This window comes from Labrus bergylta, chromosome 20 (assembly GCF_963930695.1).
Source record: "Labrus bergylta chromosome 20, fLabBer1.1, whole genome shotgun sequence".
Taxonomy (NCBI): domain Eukaryota; kingdom Metazoa; phylum Chordata; class Actinopteri; order Labriformes; family Labridae; genus Labrus; species Labrus bergylta.
The window spans coordinates 7695798-7715786 of record NC_089214.1 but is presented as its reverse complement, the minus strand read 5'-3'; the positions used below and the strand labels follow the sequence as shown (position 1 = coordinate 7715786).

At 42.6% G+C, this 19989-nt stretch overlaps 2 protein-coding genes across 4 annotated transcripts in view; one reads left to right on the top strand and one right to left on the bottom strand.

The window, feature by feature from the left end:
- The window catches only part of emilin2b (elastin microfibril interfacer 2b), a 12815-nt gene extending 11294 nt beyond the window's left edge, over positions 1–1521 (top strand). For both annotated transcript variants that reach the window (XM_020654751.3, XM_020654752.3), the window contains exon 9: positions 310–1521. In XM_020654751.3, coding sequence (XP_020510407.2) covers positions 310–641 — 332 coding nt within the window. In that variant the 3' untranslated portion in view covers positions 642–1521. The remainder of the gene's footprint in view (positions 1–309) is intronic.
- Positions 1518–19989, bottom strand: LOC109999654 (phosphatidate phosphatase LPIN2). Of its 2 annotated transcripts, none has more exons than XM_020654746.3 (20): positions 19858–19989; positions 13000–13200; positions 11993–12088; positions 11227–11522; positions 11034–11150; positions 10768–10894; positions 10206–10671; positions 9168–9267; positions 8717–8904; positions 7971–8064; positions 7783–7852; positions 7618–7701; positions 6753–6832; positions 6127–6283; positions 5845–5993; positions 5072–5158; positions 4838–4990; positions 4393–4507; positions 4206–4309; positions 1518–4122 (listed from the first exon to the last, which is right to left on the bottom strand). In XM_020654746.3, exons 2-20 carry the CDS (start codon positions 13189–13191, stop codon positions 3963–3965), a joined length of 2835 nt encoding a protein of 944 aa, XP_020510402.2. In that variant the 5' UTR covers positions 13192–13200; positions 19858–19989; the 3' UTR covers positions 1518–3962. The 2 variants fall into 2 exon arrangements, with proteins under 2 accessions (XP_020510402.2, XP_020510403.2); XM_020654747.3 differs by having other exon boundaries at positions 10251–10671.

Genomic DNA, 19989 nt, shown 5'->3' with positions numbered 1-19989 from the left:
TTGTATTCAGTGTTTACAAGAGAGCGGAGGAGAACTTACTTGCGAGCGGAGAACGTAATGAAACACTTTTATCTTGTGTACGTCGATCGCAGCAGTCCCGGTCGCTGGTCGCAGGACGTAAACGTCATCACCCACTCCAGGTGAATTTTCCTGAATATGTGATTAGTGCCTCACGATGGCGCTAGAAGGAAGTCAGTGGGATTCATCGTCTTATGGAGGCGTTAAGGTCGTGTCTGCCTCAGAGTGGTTTACATTAAAATCAGATATTTTGAATGACTTTTCATTTGGAGCACCTCTCTTTGTTCTCAGGTATCTTCACAGCTCCCACAGACGGACGCTACCTGCTGACCGCCGTGCTCACAGCACAGCGAGGCGAGAGGGTGGAGGCCGTCTTGTCCGTGTCCAATCGCAGCGTCCAGAGGTTGGACTCTTCGGGCTTCCTGTCAGGAGCAGCGCCGCCGCTGTCGCAGGATCGCTGTAACTGCAGCAGCTCGACATCCCTGAGCCTGGTTCTGTCGCTGAGGAGAGGGGATCGAGCAGGACTCGTCATGACCGCCGGAAAACTCGCCGTCTCAGACTCCCCGGAGGTCCTGTCGACTTTCAGCGCCGTGCTGCTTTACCCGAGTCCAGCAAAACGGTAGCCCCGCCCCTTTTAGAGACAGCTGACGCATTTCGTAAGCCTTAAGAGGAGTGTTGTGTATGTTAATGATGTTATTTTATTATCAGAAAAGAGGGACAACCTACTAACCAGGAGGGACAAAAGGGATCCACAAAAACAAGAAAATGACAGAACCTCAATCCAGATTATTTCTTTTTTACATACTAATGTAAAGTGTTTACATTACGATCTATCTGTAAAGTTTTGTTAATGATCGAGATTTTATCGATACAAATTTGGCTTGAACATTTCATTCCTGCCCTCTGCAGATATCTGAGTTTTAGCCTTTAATATTTAAAACCACATCGAGCCTTGAACCAGCATTAACTCATATTTTCTGATCTCAGAGAATTTTTTTACGTTAACATTTAAGAAGAAGAAGATTTCCTTTATTAATCCTGCGAGGGGAAACTCAATTTGACGCTCTGTTGTCGAACATGCTACACACACAGAGGCTGAAATACACACACATGCACAAACAGGATCCTGTGGACATGATCTAATGGAGAGATGTCAGAGTGAGGGCGCTGCCCACAGCAAGCACTCTTGAGCTGGTGGCGGGGGTCCAGTGCCTTGCTCAAAGGCACCTTGGCAGTGCTCTCCAGCTACCAGACCAGTTATCAGACTTGGTCCGCACTGGGACTTGAACAGGCCACCCTCCGCTTCCCACCTAAGGCCCTACAGACTGAGCTACTGCCGAAGTTTGTCCACTTCAGCAGAAACCAGTGTTTGACTTTGTAAAGAACACAAAAGTACATACAGACAAACTCTTCTTCTTCTTTTTGGTGCTAAAATGTTACAAATGTAGAAAGTCTGATTTTATTGTTCTTTCAAATACATTTTTATTAAAGGATCATCCAACATTTGATTCACGTTTATTAATCCAATACTGACAGTAAATAGAATATGAGTACAGATTATTCCCTGTGCTGTATCGTTTCCTCATGCTCTAAAGAAGACAGAGAACTCACCTTTCACACGGCCTCACAAAGGAAACAGTTAAATGTTGTTTTCTATTTCTCAGTTATCCAAAACAAACTTTGTGCTCACATTTTTCGATAAAAACTATAATCTATGTTTTCACAGAGTTGTCACAACAAACTACTGCAAACACCTGAAGCAGCTAAACTGGGGTGGGGGGGGTGGGGGGGGCAGGTTGTGTGTTCTCGTCACACAAAGATTTTCACTTTCATAGAAAGAATTCATCGCATTTTACCGACAGCTGTTACTGAGTGTGGAAAAAAAGAGGCTTGACAATCACATACTGCCTCTTAAACGGCAAAAAGAAAAAAAACCACAGCTGCAGCAGCATCTACGGTTCAGAAAGTGCTTTTTAAAATAGATTTTTCTTTGTATTTATTAAGTATAAAATCATCTACTTTTGGTCACATATTATCCACTTCACCATGTTCCTCTGACTCTAATGTGTCTCTAGTCCGTCTAAAAACCCCCCAATGATGAGAAAAGTTCATCCTCTCCGTCTTTTGCCTGCTTCACTTTTCAGAAAATCTGTGCTCAAACAGGCCGGTTGGAGATTTTCCCTTCATGACATCACAAAGGGCAGTACCTCCTCCCACAGGGGGGTGACATTCCCACAGCTAGGTGTTTGTTCTGCCCTCTGAGTCTGCCTTCTCACCGTAAACAATTCATAGCTTTCAGTGACGTCACCAGCGCGGAAGGCTGGAGGGCAAAAAACGCTCAAGAAAGTAGCGGCTACCGTTGAAAACCCTGTAGAACTGCAGCACAAGCTTTTAATTTAACATCTCCTATAAACGACAAATGTTTACATCACCTGACAACCATAGCAAAACTACGATATTAAGATGAACTTTGAGTTTGGGGCACTTACTTTAACAGCCCACGGGACACATTTCTAACACAATCGCTAGAAACGTCAAGGTCCGTGCCGGTGTTACGGTTAAAAGAGTTACCATGTTAACTGGTGACTGTCAGCCGAGAGAGTCTGGTTGTCGTACGTTATGTGTCCTAACGAAAGCCTATTTGTTTAGATTTCATTAAAACATATCTCATAAGTAATTTTGACATTATGATAATACAAAAACGGAACAAAGAGGCATTTGTTAGGACACTTTCAGTCGCGTTTGACTGAAAGTCATCAGTTAACATGGTCACTCTTTTCACCACAACACCAGAACGTCACTTCAGTGATATTGCGGATATTTAGAGGAGAATCCCTCTCCTGATACCACTGTAGGATCAAAAGTCTACAAACATACAGGCAGCTTTATGTATTATTGATCGGTCTGGGTCGATAATGCTGCTGTTTGAGAGGTGAAGGGCAAGAAATTCCTCATCATTCCTTTTTTCTCAGATTAAACTCTCTAGAAGCAAAACTCAGGCTCGTCTCCTCGGTAGTTTATCATATTAAAAACATCTGTATTTCATTTGAAAATTAAAAAAAATAAAACAGATAAAAACACGTAGGGGGCCACTGAGACCAGTAACTTCTCAGTAGCGTACAGTGGTAAAGAGCCTTTCTTGCCCTCCAGGTGGGCGGTTCCATAAGAATGTGACGTCATGTGAAAGCTATGAATAGGACATGGAGCGAGAAAGCCAGAGACACCCGAGCCCTTCCAGAGAGGGGGCGTGGTCAGACACAGCTCATTTACATTTAAAGCTACAGACACAGAAACAGCCTGTTCTGAGCAGGGCTGAAATAGAGGGGTTTATAGTCATGATCAAATACAGGATCAGAGTGGATTTAGAACAGGAAACTTCACACACATGTTTTGTGTGTTTTAGAATTGTTGAAGAGGAGGAGAATATGTGACCTTTAACATAAAAGTGCAAAATATCCTAAAGCTTTGTAACATTAATGCATCTTCAATAAGACTGTTAAAGGGTTTATAAGGCCTTAAAGGTAACAGAGATAAACAGAAATAATACCTTGTATACTTAAGTCAGAGACCAAAAAGAAGAAATGTTTTCAGTGTTTTTACATTCATACTGAAAGAAAACAGCCAGTCTAAAAACAGTGATGGTACCTTCGAGGTCTCAAAGAAACCTTGTAGCAAAACATTTTGTCCAATTGGTGAGAACAACTGATCCGTCGAAGGCTTCAAATACACTTTGTGACTGTTCTTAAGCTCAAAGATTACCTCTGCAAGTGCATGAAGGGGAAAGGTTCTAATGAGCCGACATGAAACACAAAAAGAAGATCGTCTCAGACAGTTTAAGACTACTCCAGTGGCAGAAACAAAACGCTCCATCAGTAATAAATCAGTGCATTTGAACTAATCACTGCTGTGAGTTCCTTTGATCTGAAGCACTTAATGGAAAACGTTCATGTCAGTTTGAGTGACAGCAGCTCCTCCGAACACACCTCGGCGATGGGCTGCCTCCAGTAACAGAAGGAGCTGAACTCCGGGCAGCTGAAGGTGGCGTTCTGCTGGGAACTCCTTAAAGGAAACACATGCTCGACCAGCTTGCTCAGCCGCCCATATCTGCAAAATGAAAACCAGCACATCAGGGAACAATAAACGTTTGTCACACAAACAATGGCTCCAGTGAGGTTTTGGAGACTTACGATGTTTTATTGCCTTTGGCTTGCTCGAGGATTAACTCCCCTTTGGGATTGACTGTGAATATCCGACACACGGGCACACCCACTTGCTTGTAGGCAAACACGTCCTGAAACACAGAACAATAAAGATCATTCTCAGAAAAATGGCTTTTTAAAAATACAAGCTGTTAGAAAAAAAAACATAGCTCACATTTTCTCTGTTTCCAAACGCTGCATAGAAGGGATACATGTTTGGAAAGAAGAGATTCTTGATGTCGGTGAGGCATTCAATCTTGAACTTCTCGGGCTTCTTCTCGATGACCTCTCTGTCAAGATATTTACAACAACAAAAAAAGAGTAAATATTTAAACTTGTACCTCTTGTTGAGGCTGAAGTTTCCTATTTTAATGATTTTTGGAAACCTTTCCAAGACCCCTTTAAATACCCTGAAGGGTCAATGAGTGCGTTTACATGGACTCCAGTATCCTTGTGAGCCTTGTCCCGGTTTTCATTATTATCAGGATATGGTGTTTACATGCACAAAGAGAAACCTGGTTATTCATATCACTGTATACATGATGAAGTCTAGTATCTTGTAACCAGTTTACTCAAGCCAAAAAAAACGAAAACAAATGTGTCATGTCGGGCTTTGTTACCGGTGGAAGGCAGAGAAGAGGCTGCTGGGGGAGAGCATGAGCGGTCCTTGAGGTAGGAGGGTCCCTCTGTCGTTCACCCAGTGCAGATACCCTCTCGTCATGTCTGCCATGCCGATCGCTCGGGCCGAACAGTACAGGAACTTGTAACCATTTCTGCGGCAGAGAAGATATTTGTTGATGTGTTCAAACCGCGGACAGAAAAGTCATGTTGTTAAACCGTCATCGAGTCCTTACTCGTGCACTGAGTGGTAAAGCTTAGCGATTCCTTGATGAGTCCAGTCCTTCCCGAGCTGAGGCAGAATCTGACCAAACACATCTGACCTGCAGGAAGACAATTAGCCAAATGATTTGAAGGACCAATATGTAGGATATCTAATGGATAAACTGATAAAGTGACCTTGCTATATGATCAGACATTAAGGAAAAATGCTATGTTGAAGTGCTTCTCTGACAACAATGCAGCAGCCAGTATGTCCTCCTTCTAACTTTGGATTCTGCTCCTGAATGCTCTGGATTTGTTTGGACCAGAGAACATAGGCAGTTTTGAGGCTCCCCCACGGTCAGGTGAAACCAACAGGTGTTGCAGCGATGGAAGCGGGCAAGAGAAGTGGTTCAGATAGAAGTGATTGTACCCGACCTAAAAAGCCTCTGCATGTTTCTAATAAGCTCCACGAGCAGAAACGTGCTCAAACTAGGATCAATATTGGAGATGCTTTTGAAAAATGGAGAGAGGTTAGAACCCAGAAAGGTTTACAGACCCATGCAGAGCTGGATAAACACTGAAGCTTCAGCGTCTGCAACATGGCAACCTGTGTGAGCATCGACTCTAGAGAGGAGGGGGCGGGGGGAGACAGCGCTCTACAATGTTTTGAATTTGGACTGCAGTACCCATTTTAAACACTAGGTGTCCGAGTTACATACTGCTCCTGTTTAAGCCTCTACTGGCTTCTGACAAACATGAGACCTGATTTTTATAAAGGGGTGCATATCTTCAGACTTTCACGTACTTGGTGATGGTGCCATCGATGTCAGAGATGATGACTTTATCGTCCCAGTTCCAGAGGTAGATGGTTCCCTGGCAGCGACAGGTCCCCTGGTACTGAGTGGTTATGCTGAAGGTGACATCGTTTGGCCCCTCCCTTAGCTTCAGACTGGCCTGCAGGAGACATAGATTAGTGGAGTTTCACAGAGTTAAACAGTCCTGACAGGGATATTGTACTTTTTTGTCCTCAGGTTGCATCTACATGAATGAAATCAGGTAATACAATCAAAATGAGAGCTTGTCTTACTATCTGATCAGACGACAGGCGGAGAGATTTCTTGTAGGAGTGACAGGGTGCCGCAGCAGGGCTTTCACTTTGCACATGCTCAGTAGGTTTTGGAGCAGGTGCCACAACGTTCAGCTCTTTAGTCTCGTCATCACTGGACCACTCGGCTGCTTTCCGCCTGGAGGCGAGAGGACAGTCTGAGTTGTAGTCAAATGTCTGTGAATATTAGCCCACTGACAGGAATGAGCTGACAAAACTGCATATATGTGTTCGATAAGGAAATTAAGGGTCAACCTAAAAAGCCTGTAGAATCACTTACAGCCATCAGAGGGCAGCATATCTGTTTGTATTGACCTGTAACTCTGCCCTGCTCCACAGTGAACATGCAGCTTTTTATTGTTTTGTTTTTTTTTACTTCTCATTCATGAATCAAAACGGGGGTCTTTCTTAATCATATCTAACAGAAAGCAGAAGTCTGAAACAAACAATATTTAAATTATTAGCTTATGAGTCATAAAGTATGAGCCCTGGTGGCTAACTAACATTCTAATCCAGCCTCAGTGGGACATGTTTACCCAACACTGCTTGTGTTGGTGCGTGACTGACGTGAGTGTTGTGAGGAAGCCAGAGCTTTGCTGCTGACTCACTCTGTTTCAGGGGCCCCATGAAGGGCAGGGCTGTCGGTGGTCAGAGACTCCTGGCTCCCTAACTTGGCCTCTGATGATGACTAAAGACAGGAAGAGACACAAACCATGATATAAATGTGCTATCAAAACTTAAAAGTCCTTACATAAGAATACAAAACAGGGTAGTAATGGTTCTTAAAGGTCACATATTCTCCTCCTTTTCAACCAGTTTAAATAAGTCTCAGAGCTCCCCGAAACATGTCTGTGAAGTTTCTTATTCTAAATCCACTCTGATCCTGTATTTGATCATGTCTATAAACCCCTCCATTTCAGCCCTGCTCAGAACAGGCTGTTTCTGTGTATGTAGCTTTAAATATGTAAATGAGCTGTGTCTGACCACGCCCCCTATCTGGAAGGGCTTGGGTGTCTCGGGCTTTCTCACTCCATGTCCTATTGTTTACGGTGAGAAGGCAGACTCAGAGGGCAGAACAAACACCTAGCTGTGGGAGTGTCACCCACCTGGGGGAGGGGTTACTGCCCTTTGTGATGTCATGAAGGGAAAATCTCCAAACTGCCTGTTTGAGCACATATTTTCTGAAAAGTGGAGCAGGCAAAAGACAGAGAGGGTGGACCTTTCTAATAACTGGGGTGTTTGTAGACAGACTAGAGACACATATTAGTGTTAGAGGAACATGGTGAAATGTATTTTGCATAATATGTGACCTTTAAAGCATTTGGAAAACCTGTTCCTCATTTGTCTAGAATCTAAAAATTTGAAATGCAAAGTGACTCTAACAGTGTGGGATTCCCTTTGACTGTGATGTCTACACAAACAAGGAAGTGTGACTCATAATATTACCTAAAGCCTGAGTCACACATTCAGTACCTGCTTCACGCTGCTCTTTCTCCAGAACCACCAGCGTCCAGACTTCTTGGGCATTTTCTCCTTCACCCAGGCCTCCTCTGTAGCCTGCGTTCACATAAATAATTCAACTGTAAACAGATATAATGTATGAGACCTCACTTTAAACTCTTTAGACAAAGAGGATACCTTTGGTAAGTTCTTCTGAAAAGCCTGCATGCTCAGAATCAGCGGTGCTGCCAGGGTCCAGTTGTAATACCTGAGAAAAGATTTGTTTTAGCTTTTACATTCACATCCTGCAGCAACACATTTAATGAATCATAGCTTCAACTGATGAGGGTAAATCTATTTTTGAACAACAGAATAGGACGTCTCACCTGTTTGCAATTCTAACTACCAAGTTGGGATTGTCGATTATTGCTGGATTCTCTGCAAATTCATTGTAGGTGATTATGTGCTCCATGAATTTTTCTGAGAGAAAAAAAAAACAGGAAGTCCAGGTTACAAAATAATTCTAAAGTCCTTATTTCTCTGTTAGAAACCTCTTTCTAAATATGCGGTGTGGCGCTGTGACGTAGGTAAGTCAAACTCTGAAATACTTCCTGCGTATTAAAGTCTGAACATTCATTTTAAAAATCTGTTTTGTTTTTTGCATCATAACGAAGTCATTTTGTACAACATTTTGCACTCCAACTTTACTCGAAAAACAAGTATAGCGTAAAACTTTAAATAAAAGCCCATCCAATTAAAGGCCCGGGCTCTACTAGCCTGGTTTAGATGCACATTCTGAGAAATAAAGGCGGGTCTCAATTAGACGCCCCTATGCATTTCATGTTGCAAAAGTCAGCAAGACACAAGAATTAAAGATGAATTTCAATATCTGACGAATAAAAACAAATTGGAGCGCATTGTGCATTAGTGCTCCCAGAGTCTCCTGCATGATGATCTGTAAGTTAATAACATGGAAAAACATCGGTCTGCTTCTTTATTTGCCCACACAATCTACTCTCCATCCTTTTCTGTTTTAAGATCATTAAAAGCTACTGTCCACACTTAAACTTAAAGACTAACGTTAGAGGAAACACACATCACATAAATGTTGCTTATCGAGCTCTCTGGTTACCTTTAGAGATCTCCGAGTTCTCTCCAACACCTCCACACAGAGACAGGGTGACATCAGGTAGGTCACCTGCAGAGTCAGAGAGACACTCTGTGCCGCTGTCTGCTGCTGCGCTGCCCACAGACTGAGGGGACTGGGAACTAGATCGCCTCCCTGTCTCCACCCAGTGTTTAGGATCCTGCTCAGACTCACTGGACAAACGGACAGGGACACAGACGTTTAGGATTCTTTTATTTCATTTGGCATCAAAACGTCAAAATTCTTCTGTACAAACCAAATGTGGCTACAAAGCAAACTGCTATGAAGCTTAATAAGAAGTATTTATTATGGATTATCATCCTCTACTCTCTCCTCCCAACACTTCCTGTCTTTCTTCAGCTGTCCTCTCTATACTAAAGGCAAATTAGCACATTGTTTATGAATGTCCAAAAATTGAATTTCTCCTCGTTTGTACCTCTTTGGGAAGTAACGGGCGACAACGTCCGGTTCGAGTGCATTCAGGTCATCCAGGTAAATATCTTCAGGTCCCTGATGCTGGCTCCTCTTCCTCACACCTCAAAGAGAGAAAGACAAGACAGATACTTAGAAATCACATTTCTTCCCCACTTCCTTTTTTTTTTAAACTCATGCATGTGCAGCTCAAGGCTCTGAATACAAACTCGGGGGCCTAAAACTGTCACCACCACATCCTTCCTGTAAACATTTAAACCCGACTGTACAGTCGAATCACATGATGTGGAAGTTTACTGAAGACTTTCCCATGCTGTTTTAGACGAAACCTGTAGTCAATCGAAGTCTTTTAACTTTCATAAGGAAACATTATCGAGAATGAAAAGAGTAACACGCAATAAATGTAAAGAAAAGGCAAGTTTTGAATGTCAAAGAGAAGGTTTCAAAAGAGTTAAAAAAATAATAATTTAGTCCAAGATTCAGTTTTAGTCGATCCTTCCCTTCATGAGATTACATTTAAGCGTACAGTGACTCATGCTTACTCATGCTTCCTCATGCTTATGCTCGTTTTTTAGTACTCGAAATCAGTCCTGATCTAGAGACCACTTTTATAATGTCTCAGACTCTGGATTTAAAATGAAGACTGATCAAATGAAGACTGATCATGAAGACCACTATTAAGAACCAGTAACTTCAATTCATTCATCATTTTATTTTTATCTCCCGGTTACTGCAACAACCTTCCAGGTGTTACGGTCTAAGTGAGTCACACAATTTTTTGGTCCTGGTCTTGTCTTGGTCTAGCCCTGCCTTGGTCCTGGTCTTACTCGGCCTCGATCCCTAAAATGTCTTGGTCTTAGTCTCGGTCTCAGAGCACTCTGGTCTCGGGTATGTCTTGGTCTCTGTTAGTGTGGTCTTGACTACAACACTAGCTTCAAGTTTCAGTTTCAAAGTCTGTAAATAAACAAGAATCATAATTCAGATTCTTTCAGTTAAGAAACAATAACACCCTTTTTCAGGACAAATTATCGAGTTGTTTTACTTCTCCTCTTGATTGGGGAGTCATTCGGCTTCGTGGTTTTTGTACCAGGATAAATCTCAGTTGAGTCTCCAGCCGTGTTTGTTCCTCCGCTGGCAGCAGAGCCGCTGTCCCTGCGGCTGGGAGGAGAAGACTTCCACCTGGTCTTGTGTGCCTCCTTGTTGTTGAGGTCTGAGTCACTCAGACATGGTTCAGAGGTAAACGTGCTTGGGATTAAATCGGAAAGGCCCGTCTTGGTGATGCTTGTATTGTGTGATGGAGCTTCAGGGGGCTGTGGTTTGTAGCTGCACTCATCAGCTGTGATGGTCCGAGGCTCCGGCTTCACAATGCTGCAAACTGGATCTGTGGTTCTCCCTATTTCTCTGGACTCTTCCTCCATGGCGTCTGCGCTCAAGATAACCCTGAAATGTGTGCTCTCTGAGGGAGTGATTGTCAACGCTTTTGGCTCGCATTTGTCCTTTTTGTTAACCTGGATGAGAGAACAGCACAAAAACAACTTGAACACACCTGCATGTATTTCTAAAAAAAAACATTTAGATTTGACTTGTCTAGATTTGAGACTCACCCTGGTGGACTCTGGAAACTCTCCCCAGCTCCACTGCATGTGGGACTCTGCCCTGAGCAGGCTCTCTGCTGGCTTCACCATCAGCTCAGAGTCGCTCTTTGTTGATGAGGGATCAGACATCTCCCTGCTGTAAACAAACACAACGTTTCCACACAGTCAGCTGTATGGACCTTGTGGGAGAGGTTTGCTCGACTCAGCCTGTTTTGATGAAGCTGACAGGAATTGTTGTCTCTCTGTTTGTAAAACCAGTGTAAATATTTGTATACTTATTGCAGGGGGACCAGTCTCCGTCAGAGAAAGGGTAGCTGTCCCATTCCAGGGCTGTCAGGGGGGAGTGCTGCCTGTGGTCCACATTTTCCTTCATCATGGAGAGCGAAGACGGCCTGAAAGCAAAAGATATATAACAAACAAACAAACAACAGATAAGAATGCAGCTCCACACTGAGTGTTTTTACTTACCGTCCATTGTGCGCTTTGTGCTCCTCATCTGAGCTGAGCTCACACAGCTCGACCTCCCCTCCAACAGCTGCTGCTTGCTCCTCTTTGCGTGGCTCTGCCTTGTGCTTCCTCCTGCGTCTCTTCCTCTTCTTCACAGCTGTGTTGGAGCCGGTTTGGAGGTTTCCAGGGGCCGTGTCTTCGGGGCTGACAGACTGGCCGTTCTCTGCCGCTGATCCCCCACATCTGGGCTCTCTGCTCCAGAACAGAGCCTCGTCCATGGGGATGGGCGAGGTCACCAGGTGAGCCGGGACAACCTCCTGTTCCAAGGTAAAAAAGACAAGTAAAAAAGACAAGTAAATAAACGCAAGCAGTTGTACTTATTCACTGATAAATGCTGACATCAGCATTCTAACTTGCTTCCAATAACAATGCTAGTATGCTAATGTTGTGAAGGCTAACATCTGTAACACAAAGTACAGCAGAGAAAGATGGGAAAGGCATTCATTTCACATGTTAAAAAAAGAAAGAAAAACAGTGTTTCACTAATTGTATAAATCATCCGAGACCAAAGCTAGGAACATAAACCACATGGTAGTGCTGGGAAAAAGTCAGAGGATTACAAACGTCATTTGGGTATTTCATCTGGGGAGTCCGATTTTCTATATTTTACTGTCAAGACTGACATGTTTAAGTAATGTAGGTGGTTGTTGTGAACATGACCCATGTAGCTGAAATTCAACATAAGAATGTTTTATTTTGTATCTCATGTTCTCTGTTCATAACTCACATTGTGCTGCTCTGTTTCCTGGACGAAGAAGGCCTCCCCGTTGTCTCCGAGCTTCATGTGGAGCTCCACGGGTTCTCCATTGATTTCTATATCAATCTGCAAAATCAAACAGAACAAGTCTGCGATAAATACTCTGAACAATGCTTTACTGTGTTTTGTTCAACATCAGCGTTTGAGCTTGTGGGTAAACACAAAAGTGTGCCACAGATTTACCTGAAGAATTAGAGTTAAGCCACAGGAAAAGCAGGGAACAGCTTGTACGAGTGTGTTTGCTGTTTTCAGTGAGTTTCTATTATTTATCGAACAGACGAGGTTTTATTCTGAACTGAGCTGCTAAAGAAATAGGTCACCACATAGCATGTAAGGTGTACTTCTTTACTTTATCAGGGCAGTTAAGAGATCAACAAAGATCTACTCATAATGTCTGCATGACATTTAATATGAGGTCAAGGTCAGGTTACACGCTGCATTATGTCGACTTCCTGTCTGCCTCACTGGTAAGCTTCTGGTGAAGATGAGGCTTCTTTCTGAGATGCCTTTTGAATGGGATCGAATGTTTACAAGCTTTGAATAAGTGGCTAAATTGAGCTTTAGCTCGTGCATCCCACCTAAGTGGTCAGCTGACGACTACAGTACACACAGTGTTCAAAAATAGAAAGCGAGGGCTGACTGCACTTGTGAGGAGCAGAGTGGATTGGATGGTAATGTTCAGAGAGATACTTAGAAGGAAAGAAGAGAAGCAGAGGGCTGTAAGGAAGAGAGAAAATGTATGTGCAGCTTCATCACAACATAATGATAGAGCAGGACCAGTCTGCAAACTCACTTATCACACATGTTTCTTCATGTTTTTAAAGAAGTATGTGCTGTTCCATTTAGATATACATGTTCTGCAGATTGCAATAAGAGACTATTACTATTACAACAGCCTCAGATAAAAACTCACCATTTCAGAGATTGTGTTATTAGATGTTTAAAATCCATTTCCTCTGTGTACTGTGGGCACTTACCACTTTCTCCCTGGAGCGCAGCACCCCCAGTTTTCCAAAGCGGACGTGGAAAGGGGAGCACTGGAACGTCCCATCGGGCTGTCGTACCACGATCACGTCGATGCAGCCCGACAGGGTGGCCTGATTGATCCCCTTATACAGCTCCTTTACTGTAACCAGCACCTGGCCCGCCAGCTGCCCCACGTAGTTCATGGTGTCCACCTGTTGGAGAAAAACCCTCAATTAATAAGCATAAAAACTACTATGCTGCATCTATTTCCTGCTAAATCCTGGCTCAAAACATACCTGACTTGTTAACAGAAGAAATCTTCTCTTTGAGTCATACTAGGCCAGTGCCTTACATGTAATGCTCCTGTTGTTCAGAATAGTCTGCTGGTCCCTAAACACAGCGGCTCTGTCCTCATTTCCTCAAAAGAGTCCTGAGCTGATCGAGACTAAAACGGGCCCTCGACTGCAGCAACAAGGCTGCAGCAGACCAGCGCAAAGGAGACTGTTTGGGTATCTGACTAGAGAGTTAGAAGTGGTTCCACTTTAGGTCAACAAAGCCCGCTTCTTGGGCCATTTTTGAATCCGGCGTTTTACTGTTTTTACACGTTGATATGTCTGTTATGTTTTAGATAACCACACCTCAAAATGACCTGACTGTTGGTTGAGTCAGCAAACACACACACACACACATCTCCTTCTTCAGGTGCGGAGTCGTAAAAAAAAAAAAAACACTAGATATGATGCACAAAGACACGACACTACAGCTCCCAAAGATAAACTTCTTTATTTGCTTCATGCATTAAAGAACAAAACGTTTTGAGCCCGTTCAGACGCTTCATGAACCTGATGAAGAACCTGGTGTTGGGAGTCTTTGTGCATCATATCTCATGATTGATTGGTGACTCAGTGGTTTATCTATCATGGGTACAAGGTTAAGTTAACATTGGTCCGCTCTAGTGTCACGCTGACTCAAACTGACCTCTTGAGTTCCACTTTCACTCTGACCTGCTCTCTGATTCACTCTTACAAAGTCGGATAAGAGGTCAGAAAAATCGTTTATCCGTGTTTGAATCACACCACCACCACGCTTTATACTCCAATAAAGTGAGAATAAACGGTTTGTTTAGACATGCTGATCCTTCTCAGGTGTTTGAGACTTGTTTTCTGTGTCTCACATGTTACACACACTACACCTCCATCTTACACTGTTTCATGACGCTTTAACTCAAAGCAACTCAACATCAGACTATAGAGAGTTGTTTCCTGTTCTTGTGAGGAAAGTGTTCAACACAGTGTGACAGTTTTAACTTTCACTTTCACTACTCAGGTGAAGCAGCAGGAAACGTTACAGCGGTGTGTTCCTGGTTTCTCCTCATCATGCAGCAGGCTCAGAGCAGCGTCAGAGCCTGAGTGTCATTATGTGCTTACTTTATTTAAGAGTTAGGACAATGGCTCACTGATTAAATCAGACCTGCAAACCAGCTGGGTGGACTTTGAAACCACTCAGACTCTAAGACAGGTTAGCCTCTTTCCCCCAAAAAACGCTCTTAACAGCTCGCAGAGGGAAATGTAGTCCAATACGAGGAAACTGAAACCAAATAGCTGTTATGAACACTACAAACAAACCAGGTACACCACACGACTAAAGGACCACATGGAGATGTTTCTCTTACCTAAACATATCGTTGTTTACATCCTATTCCTGATTAGTCGCTCATAATCATCCAACAAAAGAGTAACCTTATCTTACTGACTGGCAGATGAGCATCCATATGTTTATATGATTGATGTATAAATATTGGAATAAGGGCCGGGAATCTTTGGGTGTCTCACGATTCGATTCAGAATCAATTTCTCTGATTCAAAACAGTTCTGGATTCCTGGATTCAAAGTCTATTTTTGAATACTTCAGGAGCTACTCCAGTCATCTGTGATTCTGGCTGGATTTCTTGATGCTCCATTCGATTTTTGGAAGTTAGAAATCTATTTAAAATCTCAGAAGATAAGAATCTCGATTTTTACATTAATGTTTCCCACCTCTAATAGGTATAGAATAAAGAGTTTCATAAAGTCATAACATATCCATAATACATTAATTGTGCTATTTAATTCATTCATTATTATCGCCCAAACCACCAACAGAGATGTTGTCTACAGTTGTTCTGATTGGTTAGAAATTAATCTGGAATTAAAGATTGGGTTAAGATTACATCTGAAGTAGGATTAGGATGAAATCAGGGTCAGGTTTACCAGAGTACAGACAGAAATCAACACTTTCCAAATCAGAACTTACACACACGTAGGTCTGACATTTAGCCATGGGAAAGAAGAAAAGAGAAAATCACTCACTCTGTGTATTCAAATGGAAACCGGCTAACTCAGCACCCTCACTCACCAGAGTCCAAGGGGACTTCAGGTGCAGCCGCAGGTCGTGTTGTTTTACAGGTGACCTCCCCGAGAGCTCCATGTCACCCCGACAGGACTGAGCTGAACCTCCTGTTTGGCCCTGTCCCCCTTCATGCAACCTTCTCCTGCCATTAACCAGTGCCACAGCAACCTTCCTCACCCCTCTGATGATTTGAACACAAACTTTCCAAAGAAGAAGTGACCCGAGCCTGAGCCCTAAAACCCCTTATGTAACCTCTCTTAGCAGCAGCAGCCCCAAATACCACCGACCTGCACTTATAAAAGTCTCTGCAAGAAAACAGCACGAGGAAACATTTGATATAACCTTCATTGATTTGAATAATAGATAAATCATTCAACCATGAACAAAAAGCTGCATTTACCACATTAATGCACGACAGGACATCTCCTATTTTTTTAAGTTAACAGTAGACTAACAGCACATCTCACAAAAGCTAAAATCTGCACAAAATCTGTTTATCAAACACCAAACTAAAGAAGGTGATGTTGACCACTTCACCACAATCATTACTTTCCTACGCAAATAAGCAACGGCTAGAAACTTTTATGCATGCATTTTTACAAATGAAGCAATGTTCTCGTCATGAGTCCCCGTTAAATAAACAAACAAAATAAAATAAACTACTCCTTACAAGAAGCCAACACGCCTGATAAGGTGTTTTTTTTGTTGCAAAGTTGTTTCTTTGCAACAGAAAACAGACACGTATGGCTTAGTGCGGTATTTAACCTTTACAGGATTTTTTTATAACAATAAAAAAAACGAGTTGGTCGGGGTTTCTTGCTTCAAAGATTCTGAGCGCCACCGTGCTATGACACACGCTGATAATAGTATCAGATTGTTTACACTCTGCCTCTATTATCAGCTCCTCCAAACCACAGCACAGTTTAGACAGAATGTGCAATACGCGTTAAAGGAACAAAGCAGAAGTGTCTGCACGAGAGTGTCATCAGCTTCGATAGCAACACTGCACAACCAGATCTACACACTGTCTGAACTACACACTGTCTGTACTACACACTGTCTGAACTACACACTGTCTGTACTACACACTGTCTGTACTACACACTGTCTGATCTACACACTGTCTGATCTACACACTGTCTGATCTACACACTGTCTGATCTACACACTGTCTGAACTACACACTGTCTGATCTACACACTGTCTGATCTACACACTGTCTGAACTACACACTGTCTGAACTACACACTGTCTGTACTACACACTGTCTGTACTACACACTGTCTGATCTACACACTGTCTGAACTACACACTGTCTGTACTACACACTGTCTGTACTACACACTGCCTGAACTACACACTGTCTGTACTACACACTGTCTGAACTACACACTGTCTGTACTACACACTGTCTGAACTACACACTGTCTGAACTACACACTGTCTGTACTACACACTGTCTGAACTACACAGCGCACCAAATTTAGTATTACGATCATCTGCTTTTTTTTTTTTTGTGCAGGCTTGAAATGTAGAACAGATCTTTCCAACATGGATAACGGTGTTGTTAACATGAAGGACCATTACATACTCTGTGTGGGACTTGTATTGAAAGTCCGCTCATTTATCTGGATCTATCGTCCATATCAGTCCTGTCCTATCATCCCTTCACCGGCTCCCAGTACGCTCCAGAATGTAGTTAAGGTTGCACTGTTTGGCCTCCTTAGCCCGTTCATCTAGGCCCACTTAGATCGTCCCACATGGGCCTCCTGGCGGTCCCTCGCTCACGGCTCAAGCTCAAAGGGGATCGTGCCTTTTCAGTCAAAGCCCCAAAACAGCTTTCCCTATCACGTCTGCCCTCATACCCACCCCAAAATGTATTTTTACATGTTAGAGTCCTCTGGTCCTGATTGGACAGTCTCTATCTGGTTTTCTTTTTTTTTTACTTTCTATGTTGTTGTTTCTGTATACTTGTTATAAGCTCCTGTATGTTCTTTCTTTAATGCATTAGGCTGCAGGTTGGTCCCCTGCTGCTTTATAAATACATGTGATGTGACATGATTATTACCTTTATCATCAGACCAACTGTTCCAATTTTAAACATACATGATCAAGAGGTTTAAGCATGAGAACCAGATTCATCTGAGACCTCTTGTTTTTTTTTTTATTTGTCCTGGCCCGTCTTTCCAGAAAACAGTGTCCCCCTGTTTTTCACCATATGTATAAACATTTCAGTTTGCCTCCTAAATAATATAATGCCGGTGGTATTTGGTACCAACTAAAAGCCATGATAATTCGATTTGGGAAATTAGGTACCTAGCCAAGAACCACCATGTTTACATGTCTCATTCTCTGATTTGTAGGTTTTTTTGCAACTGGGTCAAGAGGTCAAGAGGTTCTGCAACTGTTGATGATACCAACTAAATGTAAATAATGAGCTGAGACGTTCCTAACCAGTTCAAATTTGCAAATTCCACGGATGGATCTCATGATGGATTTTTGAGTAGTATGTCAACAAAATAGAAAGATGTCTACATATTCAAATGGCTTGCCTCTAAAACACTAGGCTCTGAAACCAGTTTTCTATCAGTTATCGTCTCATTATCAGCTAATGTGTTGTTATTTTAATGCAAAAATGACTGGCTAATATTCATCTAATTCTAAACTGCCTCAGCTAGCCTATAGTGTGAAGGCAACAAAGCAATCTCCAGCTGACAAAGACCAGGGAGGAAGTGGATCTTGATTTAAGACCGTTGCCGAACTACTGTTTCCAACGTCAACAAACAACAAAGCTTCACTTTCATTCACAGGAACCAAACTGTCACGACATGATAGTTTAAACCTCTAACCTTCCCATTAGGTCAATAACATATAGCGGCATCTGTGGATGAAGACAAGTGTGAAGATTAAGGTATAGAAGTCCTTTTTGTTTTTCTTAGTTGACCTATTTGGTGCTGCATAACAAAATCGCCCCAGTGCATCAAAACAAATCCAGCGTAACCATCGAGGACACTCTGAGTGGACCTTAAGAAGGTGTTAATCCTGCTAACAGGATTAGTACAAATCTAGCTTTCACTGCCCCTGCACGTTTGTACCGCTCACACCACAGCGTCCAACGTGAGTCTAAATAAGGGTACGTTGTTTTAACTACAGTTGTTGTGACACTGAGTCTGCAGGTTCGTGTTATCAGGAACCATTTCCTGAGTAATCAAACACAGCAACAGCGTCTAGGACTCAGCTGACTCCATATTGATAGAGGGCTTTATCTCACAACTGTTACAGTCTTTTATTTAAGACTGATCATGAAAAATCGGGCAAGTGCTAGAACCAGACAATGAGAAGCACAGCAAGCTACTTTATGATTGATGTATTGATGTATTTGTCAACTCAAGTTTGAAATGTTTTGGTGCCTGAACTTTTGTATTACTGGATGATATGGTCTCTGGGAAAAATGTCAACATTCACTTGTTATTCAACCACACATAGCACCATGGGCTCCGGTGTTACAATGCCTTCAATAACAGTAAATATCACAGCTGGTTTCACAAAATTTGAGAGACAGCTGGTCTGCACTGATAGACCCAGAGGTGCTGCTTGTCAACAGGCAAGGCAGGCAACTGCTAGGGGGTCCCAGGCCAGTAGGGGGGCCCAAGGGGCTGATAATCTTTAAACCACAGCAGGGGCTCAAAATGTGCACATTTTGCAGTGACAGTAGGAAACCTCCCTATAAGCAGAACCCATCTGACAGCTCTCACTCATATAATAATTGACTGAATGCTTCTTGTCTAGCCCTAAATATGGGGGAGAGACGTCCGCTAAATTATTTTGTTGCTGTAGAATTATAGCTATAGCTGTAGCTAAATTATTTTGTTGCTTATTTGTAACGTAATGGGGATGAACACTTTTTTGGAGGGGCCCCTGTGAATCTCTGCCTCGGGCCCAAACAGACTCCAGAATCGCCACTGGATAGACCTCATAATGACCTCATGTAGGCTGCTGTGAAACAAAGTCAGATGATAAGCACTTTGTATACCTGTGTTTTTAAAAGGTGCTATATAAATAAAGTTATTATTATTATTATTATTGAAGTGAAATCTGCACGCGAGTCTCTGACGTCTTCAGGTAGGCTCAATGTAGGTTATATCATTTCGCCATAAAAACCGGGTAAACGGCAAACGCCTCGTTTAGTGACTCGGTTTTATGGCTTTTATTGACAGTACCAACATGAACGCAGGATACTGAAGTCAAAACGCGATAATTGTATCATTATTTATGTTATAACGCTGCAGCATAGGACTCACAACCCGCTACAATCCACCCCTCAGATGATTTTAAGGACACCGCTGCCGGCTTTTTTTTTTTTTTTTTTTACAACACATAGAAGCAACAATGAACTGCTTTCATATTTATTTTGTCTTATCTGATGATTCAAATCTCATAAATGAAGATACAGAGGAGAAGAGCGATTAAAATCCTCCTACCTGATGGAGTAGAAAGACTCGCCCGCAGGCAGTCGCACCTTCATTCACTTCCTCTGCCGGTACTTTAGTTGAGTCCTCTCTCTCTCTCTCTCTCTCTCTCTCTCTCTCTCTCTCTCTGCTGTGACTGAGCTG